We start from the raw sequence: 10,151 nt of genomic DNA, 5'->3' as shown, positions 1-10,151 counted from the left end.
GCTCTTGCTCCGCTTTGCCGTGGAGCTGTGCCCGGGGCGGCGCTGCGGCCGCGTTAGAGCCGCGCTGTGAAGAGAAGCGTTCGCGAGGGTGTGTGACGGGGAGCGGGCGTTCGTCCGGCTCAGGCTGCCTGTGCTCCTCCCCTGCAGGATAAGGAGAAGAAGAAGAAGGAGAGTATTCTGGACCTCTCCAAGTACATCGACAAAACCATCCGGGTGAAGTTCCAGGGGGGCAGAGAAGGTGAGGTGGGGCCCGGGCCTTTGCAGCTCCCTCCGGCGCCTTTCCCCGCTCCGGCGGTCCCGTCGCTGTGCTGTAGGGAAGGACGAGCAGCCGCCAGTGCTGTTGTCTGTTTGCTGTTACCGGGGAGAAGCGTCTCTTCATTAATCCCCTGGCTGTAATTTTATCTTTGTTTCATCTGCACACCTTTCTTTCATCTTCTTTTATTAGTTGTCTTCAACTGTCTTATTTCTTTTGGCTGTTGTTTTTGGTTTTTTTGGTTTTTTTGGTTGTGGTTTTTTTTTTTTTTTTCCACGTTGCAAGGGTGCACTTAAAGCAGCAAAGAAACATTTATGGGTAAGCGTTTATGTTATAAGCTGAAAGAGGGGGATTTAGACTAGACATGAGGAAGAAATGTTTTCCTGTGCGGGGGGTGAGGCAGTGGCCCAGGGTGCCCAGAGAAGCTGTGGATGCCCCATCCCTGGAGGGGTTCAAGGCCAGGCTGGATGAGGCTTTGGGCAACCTGGGCTAGTGGGAGGTGTCCCTGCCCATGGCAGGGGGGTGGCACTGGATGGGCTTTAAAGTCCCTTCCAACCCAAACCAGTCTGGGATTCTGTGTTTCTATGGATGTTATGATTAATACACCTGCTCTCCTTTTCATTGCTTAGGGTACTAAATGTGCCTGGAGTTCATAGATTGTTTCAAAATATTTCACTGTGTCATTTCATCACATTTGAGGCTCTCAGAGGGAGGTCCTCCTCCTGCCTTACGTGCTCCCTTGCTGGATCTGCAGCTGTCTGTCCCGATGCCGCTGGTGGTGACACCTGCAGAGCACTTCTTTGGCTGAAAGTGAACAGCATGCGGTGTGGGAGATGCTCAGCAGAAGCTTTTGCAAAGCAAACTCGGTTTGCTTTTAAATTTTTTTTTGTCTTTTTTGGGCAATTGACCATTCCATTGAATCTATTGGTTTAGATTTTCTTATAAAAAAAAATTCATGCCAAGTTCCTTTATAATCTTAATATATCTGGGATTGTAAGAGTCTCTTATTTGATTTGGGCTGTTAGCAATGAAGGTAATGCTGGTTACCAACAACTGTTTTTCAAACTGGGCGATTGTTCTGTGCAGTCTTGCGATTTATTTAGTGACCAGTCTTGTGGAATTGCGTTCTCATTTATGGCAACGTGCTTGTCTGCCTGCAGTGCACTCCTGTGAAGGCAGTGCTTATGCTAAAGAAATTATGTTCCAGGAGATGGGACCTGGAAGATGGGTTTTTGAGTATTACAGTCTGAATACATTCTGAATATTATATTACAGTCTTGCCTTTTTTTTATTTTTTTTTGCAATACCTCTTCACTAAAGTTATTTATTTGGTTTTGGGTTTGGGATTTTTCTTGTGTGTATGTGACTTGTATTGATTTGTTCTGCTGAAGTATTCATTCTTAAAATTGGCTGAAAACAAAAATGTGAAAATGTTAGCCTCTTGAAGAGCATTTTGAAGAATTGGTTGAAAAAAATGTAAGTTTCAGTTGGCACATCAGCCGAGTCCTCCTGTATATGCACTTTGATAAAGAGAGCACTGTTTAATATCTCTGGTCTCATTTCCTTGATAGCCTTGCTTGATGGAGGGAACAGAGCTGGAGAACTGAAGGTGTCTATCACACAGTCTTGTGATGCTGTATGCCTGGTTTTCGTCTCTAATAATTGTTTTGTGTGTTTGTCTTCAATAGCAAGTGGCGTCTTGAAAGGATTTGACCCTCTTCTGAACCTTGTGCTTGATGGTACCATTGAATATATGCGAGGTAAGTAATATGCTATCTGTGTAAAGTTTTTTGGGTTGTTTGTTTTCCCCCCCCCAAGAATAATTTTCTTAACAGAAATCTTGCAGCTCTGAGTGAATAACCAGAAACTGCAGGTTGACATCATCTGACCTGAGACATGTTTGTGATAACTACATTGTAAAGAAAGGAATAAGATAACAGAAGTTATATAAAGCACATTTACTGTGGTAGGACTTTCTTGGTAGTCCTTGCTTGAGCTCCTCTGTAACTCCTTTGTCACTTTTCTCCTCTAATGCTTGAATAAAGTATTGTGTCTCCCTTCAGATAAGGCAGTTGCCTTTGCTTTTGTTTATACTGCTGGAGGGTTGCTGGTTGCTCAAAGCAGGACAAGCATCTCATCAAGAATGAGTATCTTACTGTCTTAAACTCTACTGTAAATCATTCCTGCGAAACTGAAGCCTTCTGTAGATTCTTAGAGCTCATAGAGCTGTAGGGTTTTTTCTTATTTGTTTCTTTTTCTCATCTGAGGATAAATACAGTCATTTCCATTTCTCTGCTCTGAAACAACATCTATCCTATGATAGGACAGTGTTTTTTAAGCATTCTCTTGCCTGCTTACAAAGAAGCACCTGAAGCTTTAATTTTGCTCCTAGAAGAGAGTTTTGAAAGATGTGTAGTGCTTTTCTATCAAATATATTGACATATCAGGGAGGATAGAATTGACTATTGCTGTCTTCAGTGTCTGTATGTCTCCATCCACATCCTTGTTTGGCTTGATCTAGGAGTGGACCACTGCATTCTGTCCTTAGTGCATTCTGAAGTCAGGGTCGTCTTCTGATTTGCATTGATCCCAAAATGCTTGTCTATAATGACATTTGAAATGGGATCAGGAGCTTTTTTTAATCACTTAAATGCATGCTTTTGGTTAGATGAATGAAAGGGCCTTTGAAATCTTTAAAAGATATGTGTTCTGCTTTGCATACAAAGCAAAGTTCCTTGTTGCTCGCTGTGGTATGTGCTACTTTGAAAATTAGTAATGTCTTGAAGACATCAGGTATTACTGGTGCATCACTGTTGTAGTCCGTGTGTTCAATAAAACAGTGCAGAGATGCCTGGAAAAAACCTGTATGTCTGTGCCTTTTGAAGTTGATGGAATTTGGTTTCTTTTCCTTATGTTGCCATTGTAACCATGTATCTCTGCTTTTCAGATCCAGATGATCAATACAAATTAACAGAAGACACACGTCAGCTGGGACTTGTGGTCTGCAGAGGGACTTCTGTGGTTCTTATTTGTCCACAGGATGGAATGGAAGCTATTCCAAACCCTTTCATTCAGCAGCAAGATGGCTAATGCTTTCTTTGTATTGTCTCTGAAGACTTCAAGGGTACAAATCATCAGAGAAAACTACCTGTGTGTGAGAAGCTTCCTGTTTTGGGAGAGGAGTTTGAATGTAGTGTGAAAGAACAGTCAACTTTTATTTTTGTCGCTTTCCATAAATGATGAGAGGATGGTGCATGGTGTATAAGGAGTAAGTTCTGATTCCTGCCACCCCCAATAAATGTGTAACTATGTTGTTTAGAGCTGACAGGAGAGAATAATACTGTCATGGAATTGTCTGAGACCCTCTTGATCTTCTAAGTTTTGAAAAAAACACATGAAATTGGTAAAGAATGCCCTGAATATTGGTTCTGTTATTTACACTTTTAAATACATTAAAAATGTATTTAATCTAAATCTATCTAAAGCCATTGGAACATGTTTTTCTTCCTCTTAGATGTCAGTACTCAGCTGGGAAGCATTGTGTTGTAGTCTTCCTGCTGTTGAGTTCAGTCTCGTTTGCCTGCTTGCTCCGGTACATGCAGGAAAACTACTTTCCTTGTATAGTACCTTGTCATCACCTTTACAGGCTGTGTATCTAAGCAGGTCTTTCCTAGCACTTGTTCCAGACCTTATGGGCTGGCTGTGATCTGTGTATCGGAAGATTCCCACATTTCTACAGAAGGACTGGACTAACTTCTACAATTATTCTTGGCTGAGTGACATGAACATTATGGAAGTATCTATTCAATACTTGGAATTTTAGAGGAAGACTATTTAAGATCCTAATGTTCATTTGTAGGCAGTGTCTGGAAATACTGCATATTTTTATATTGTAACTGTCCACTTGTGGTTCTGCTTGTTATAACTTGATTTGTAAGTAAACATTTTTATTTCTTTTATACTGCAGAAAAAGCAAGATTTGAAGAGTTTTGAATGAATAAATTCAAATTAATCTGTTCTTAAATGTCTGGGTTTTAGTCTGATAAAGTGCTCTACAGCTGACATTGCAGCTCTCCACAGTTTTAAAGGAAGTTTGTTCAGGAGATGTGGAAATGCAGTAAAATCAGGAGGGACCAAATTGGAAGCCATGCTTCACTCTAAGACAGGAAATCAATGAGAAATGACTGAGAACATTTGCTCCCTTTTCTGAGGGCTCCTGCATTTCTGTTAGGCATTTTAAAGACTGTCTAGTAGAGGATACGTGCCTGTGGGCTGTATGTAACATGCTGCCTGCTTTTCCTGAGAACTTCGTAAAAAGAGGCTGTGGGAGAGTAAATTGTTTTGGTGGCAGCAGCAGTCTTGTCCCTAGAGGTTGTCAAGAGAACATGCCAAGGACAGGTTGTCATGGCTGTTCATTTTGGCAACAGCACTGCACTCCTGTTCACAGACTTTCCTGGGTCAGCTCTGAAATGGAGGGGATCTTGAAGTAAATAAATTCCAGTTCAGTGTATCAGACTTTTCCAGGAGGCTATGAAACTAGTGACCAGTTGTCTTGTGTGACATACTGGCTGTGCAAACTTAAGTGCTTCTGGATTTTAGTACCCCAGGGGTTCATTCTTTTGAGTGTCTCGCAGAGCTGTCTGTAGAGCCACGTTCCTTCCAATGTAATTTTTTAATAATGCTACAAAACACAATTTTGAAGAGGCTCCTTATTTAGAGTGTTTGGATCAGAATTTGCTCACCATCAGCCTCAGCAGAGTCTTGAACTATCCCTTAGGTGGAGAGAGGCTGCTAGGTGTTGATGCTGATGGCGTGCTGCACCATCCCTGCCTTCTCTTGGTTTCTGAGTGTAACGTCAGAAACAGACCTGTCGAAGCTCTCTTGAGTGGATTCCAGGCTCCAGATACAGAGAGATCTGCCTGAAGTTATGTGTCAAGTGCATGAGGTCTGGAGAGGGGCATTTTTGCAGCATTTCCTGCTCGGTCTTCATTGCAAAATACGTGGCTGTCCTTTTCTGCAGTGCAGACTTTGGGATTCTATTTGGGAGTCAAGCAGCTGAAAATAAGAATATGAAAATGATAATTGATTTTTGAATGTGTGTATGCTTTTTTATTGGATCCATTCCTAAATGTGACTCTATAAAACCATTTGTAACAGCAATTTTGCAGAAATGCAGGAGGGAACCTCCACGGGGTAAAAAAGTGTTCTTGATCCAGATAGTGCTGTTCTACTTGCTGAACTCCACTGAGAAATGGGACTGAGTCTTGCTGGGATGGGCTCTTTGGGATAAGAGGCACTAGTTCAAGGTCACTGCGCAAATCTTTCCACTTAATAGCTTGGTCTAAACACTCTGGAAGAGGTCTCTGTGTGGAGGCAGTGAGCTGCTGCTTGGACTCTGGCTGTGTGTGAGATCGAGGATGACTGAATACGTGACAGCCACGTGGGTTTGAATGGGGGCTCAGTCCTTTCCCCATCTCTTACTAAAGTATAAAGTTAAATATATGTTAAATACTGCAAGGAGTCTGGCAAACTTGAGCTGATGTAGCTTTGGGGAAATGTGTATTTCTTCCCAGGAAGTCTCAGGCAGGATTTGCAGGAGTGAAAAGTATTGCTGTAGGTATTTTTTTCCAAATAGGTTCAATGTTCTACAACTTTTTGATATTTAGTCTGTGCTTAGAAAGGTCTTGTTGTTTCTCTTCTTTCCTCCTCATAGTCCAGGCTCTTTGCTTGGCTAACACCTCCCCTGATTTTGCTGTGGTCACACCTGGTTAAGGGAGATGCCAATTAAATCTGTGGTTTTTTGGTTATACAGTTATCCTGCTATTGTTGCTCTGAAAGCAGCAGGAAAGACAGAAGAGCAAAGCAGCAGGGTAGAAAACATACTCTATTTTTAGGACGAGAGTGGCTTATCTTGTATTTATCCTAGCTAGGGGGATCGTGTTTCCAGAGACCTCACATGAGTAAAGGCTGCATAAGAACGCAGTTAATTTTAACTGCCTGGCAGTCAGCAAGCATGGAGCCTGCACAAGAACCAGAGGAGCTGAGACCTCAGGCAGAAATGATTGCAGACACAATTCTTGAGGTTGGAGAGAGACTCTTTCAGGTCAGCCGTAGGGTACTTTCAGTACACAGTCGTTATTTTGAAGCCATGTTTTCTGGGGGGACAAGAGAGAGCTCCGAACACCACATAGTGATCAGAGGGATTGATGCTGTGCCTTTTCAGGCACTACTTGAGTTCACTGGCACTGCCCAAGTGCTTATAGGTCAAGAAAATGTGACCAGCTTACTGGAAACAGCTGATTTTTTTCAGTTTGACAGGGTTAAACTGTTGTGTGAGAAATTTCTGGAGAGAGAGCTGCATGTTTCCAACTGCCTGGGCGTGATGACCTACTCGCAGCAATTTGGCTTTCTAGAGCTGTATGCATCTGCTATGAATGTGGCTCTTACTCACTGGGGGGATGTGGTGTGCCAGGAGGAATTTAAGGCACTACCCAAAGAAATGCTCATGCAGCTCTTAAAAAGCGATGACCTCTTCGTTTCGCGGGAAGATGTGGTTTTTGACAGTATTATCAGGTGGATCATGGAGGACCCAGCAACGCGAGAGGAAGACTTTCTGGATTTGGTGGGCGAAGTCAGGGTCACTTTTCTGAGTTTGTCCTTCCTTGATATCTTGGTGAAACACAGCAAGCGCTCTGGAGAGACAGATACATTTTCCAGGCTAATAAAGAAGTTAGACAGCTGTCCTCCACCCAGCTGGCAGAATACAGAACTGCGTTCTTACACTGGTCGGAGCTATGACACCTTATATGTCCTCGGAGGAAAGCACGACAAGGAACAGCAAGAATTGTTTCTCTTTCAACCTAAAACAGGGACCTGGCAGGCTTGCTCTCCACTGCAGCGCAGGAACCTCACCCAATACGCGGTGGCAGCAGTAGGTAACTTACAGAGAAGTGGAACTGAGCAAATGCACACAGAAGTTGAGGCTTAGAGACCCAAATGCAGGGAGTTCAGCTGCTTCTCCTATGAAACTGTGGTTTCAGTGCTGCTAAAACCTCATCCGTATTTGTTCAAAGAATGTTTTTGTTTTCCTTAGTCCTGGGAGAATGCTAGACAAGGCTAAATATTCCTTTTCGTATAGCAGAAGCTATTGAACTCCTTACGTTAGCTTTCTCTGGAGTGAATCTAATGACTTCACCTGAAGCAACGTATCTTTTTGGCCTTCTGTTTCATGCTAGTTTTGACAGATGGTGACTTCTGATTTATTGTTGCCATTAAGTTAAACTTACCCACGGATGTTGTGAAATCTTTGGGCTTGGAGACTTTCAATACTACGGCTTCCCTTCTTTAGTGTTGGTGATGGTCCCATTTCCAGCGGGAGTTTGGACATGAGGTCCCCAGAGGTTCTTTCCAAGAGGTGTTTCCATGATTCTGCTCATGAGTGGGAGCAGACTTGGAAGGACTCACTGCATCCTATTGGCCCAGCATAACATGCAGATGAGGAATTGAACACTGCAAACTGACACAAAGAGCTCTGCTCCTCTTGCACCTCATGAGTACAGCCTGGGGAGAAATGAAGGACCCTAGTTCTTGGGAGCAATTTTCAGTCTTCATGTAACTGATAGTGTTCTCTGCTGTCTTTCCAGGAAGCTTCCTTTTTGTGACAGGAGGATATTTCCGGGATGAGTTTGTGTGGTATAGTGTGGATTGGGTGCTTATCTACAATTGCTTGGACAACAGCTGGCTGGAAGGGCCTGCCATGAAGAAGTCCCGCAATAGCCATTGTGCAGTGGGCGCAGGGCTCTACCTGTACATCCTCGGAGGGAGCACAGATGAAGGGATAATCCCAGCCGTGGAGCGCATGGCTTTGGTGGAGTCAGAGTGGGAAAGCATGAGTCCTATGGCTCAGCCTGTGGAGAGAGGAGATGCAGTCAGCGTGGGAACCAGGATCTATGTGGTCTGTGGTTTGGATGAAAATGGACATGTGTATGATGGAGTGCAAAGGCTGAACACAGAGACAGACAGCTGGGATGTCATCTCATTTTCCCCGCTTCCAAGGTAAGAAATAATTTTCTGGGACCTGGCAGGAGAAGAAAAGTTCTAGTGTTGGTCCTGCTTCAAGAAGTGGTTGGACTAGAGAAATCTTTATGTCATGTCCTACCAACACTTATCATAGAATCATAGGCTGGTTTGGGTTGGAAGGGACCCACCCCCCTGCCATGGGCAGGGACACCTCCCACTAGCCCAGGTTGCCCAAAGCCTCATCCAGCCTGGCCTTGAACCCCTCCAGGGATGGGGCATCCACAGCTTCTCTGGGCACCCTGGGCCACTTCTGTGATTCTCTGTTTAAACGGGGCTCTTGATATGAGGACCAAGATCACATTGAATATTTCAGGGGCTGCATCTTTCTATTGAGTCTGATCAAGGTTTCCTGCCTCCTAGGTATGACCTCTGCATCACGTCACTGAATGGTGCTCTGTACACCATAGGAGGGGGAGCTTTTCGATTTGATGTGGAGACAGATGAATGGACCCAGGTGGATGAGGAATGCTTGACCCGCAAGTTCTTTATGGGATGCAGCACTGTGAATGGACGAATTTACCTCCTTGGACAGAGGAAGGGGAACGGCGCCCTCCCCGTTGTAGTCCTCTTTGATCCCTACATTGATACGTGCCAGGTCATAGATTACAAACTCCCTTGTCCCCTTCCTATTCGTGGGTGTGTCTCTGTGCGAAGATTTGATACGTGCATATGAGCGATGCCAGATCCAGCATAACCAAAAGAAAAAGTCACATGCTAACATGGGAGTTAGATTGTGTCAAGTTTGGTCTGTGAAATGTTTTCATTTTGAAAATAGCTCTGTTCCTTCATAACTTGGTCTTTTTTTCTACCTGGCAGATGAACTTGAACCTTGGTGTCTACACAAAGGTTGCAGGTCATTATGGGAAATAGTGGTCAGTGCTGTTATGGTACATAAGCTCCTCAGCGTTGATGCTAAATAAAGGGCTGCTCTGACCTTAAACCTCTGTGGCACTCTGTCCTTTGAACAGCTGGGAGAGTGAAATTCATTGCATCAGTGTTAGAAAATATTGTAGGAGTAAAAGAATAAATCAAGTGTGTGTTTTGCAGGATGTGTGAGCTCTTAGTGTTGCAGGACAGAGTAAAAAGAAAAGAAAAACCAAACCCAACCAACCACTGCAGTCAAGTCATACCCAGTATCAGTATCATTTTAATCTGAAATAAGCAACTTTCCCAGGTTGTGTAATTATGGCTAAAATTGCCTTTATTCTAGGCTGGAGAGCACCACAGAAGGAGGGAAGCTATTCTGGATTTGTGCATTCGGGTACATGATGATAACCATTTACAAACTGGGGCACTTAAGAGTCCAGTTTCTTTGGTTCCCTTTGGGTTCATTGCCATACAGACTCAGAATAAAAATCGCCATCCCAAAGCACTGAAATGAGAGTGCAAGGAGCAGGGACCTGCATGGAGCCTTAATTAAAGACTGCGTGAGAGGAAGACTCTTTGATGGGCAGGACTATGGACTTGGCACAACAGTAGGGGATAGATCTCCAAGAGCACTCAGGTCTCCCAAGGATGGAACAGCTGGGAAAATGGGTGCAGCAACCCAAACACTGTGAGAACCATGTCAGGATGGCAGGAGCAACTCTGCTCGTGTGGAGCCCTCTCAGCCCAGGCTGGCTTCCCCTCCTCGGCTCTCGTCCGTCTCTCAGCCTCCAGCCAGGCTGGGGCTCTGCGAGCGCCGTGAGCTGAGGGCGAGCTGGTCCTTCCCCAGCGCTGAGGCTGCAGCAGGGAGAGGCTGGGCTGCTTTGGGTCTGATGGCCATCGTGCTCTTGTGCCCTGGAGGCTATATACATCTTTGGAAAGCTGAGTGTCTCGT

The 10,151-nt window shown here is 44.3% G+C and overlaps 2 protein-coding genes across 2 annotated transcripts; both read left to right on the top strand.

The window, feature by feature from the left end:
* Positions 1-147: 147 nt before the first annotated feature.
* LSM7 (LSM7 homolog, U6 small nuclear RNA associated (S. cerevisiae)) lies at positions 148-3,813 on the top strand (the record flags this gene model as incomplete). The annotated part of the gene is made up of 3 exons (XM_010080633.1): positions 148-238; positions 1,942-2,013; positions 3,201-3,813. Coding segments are annotated over 3 exons (306 nt in total), but the record flags the coding sequence as incomplete, so codon positions are not given.
* A 2,396-nt stretch (positions 3,814-6,209) lies between these two features.
* LOC104459080 (kelch-like protein 24) lies at positions 6,210-9,005 on the top strand. The gene is made up of 3 exons (XM_010080632.1): positions 6,210-7,188; positions 7,897-8,308; positions 8,693-9,005. The coding sequence occupies exons 1-3, from the start codon at positions 6,210-6,212 to the stop codon at positions 9,003-9,005; spliced, it is 1,704 nt and encodes a 567-aa protein (XP_010078934.1).
* The last annotated feature ends 1,146 nt before the right edge of the window (positions 9,006-10,151 follow it).

This window comes from Pterocles gutturalis, unplaced genomic scaffold (assembly GCF_000699245.1).
Source record: "Pterocles gutturalis isolate BGI_N339 unplaced genomic scaffold, ASM69924v1 scaffold25224, whole genome shotgun sequence".
In the NCBI taxonomy this organism is placed as follows: Eukaryota; Metazoa; Chordata; class Aves; order Pterocliformes; family Pteroclidae; genus Pterocles; species Pterocles gutturalis.
This window is presented reverse-complemented; position numbering and strand designations above follow the sequence as displayed.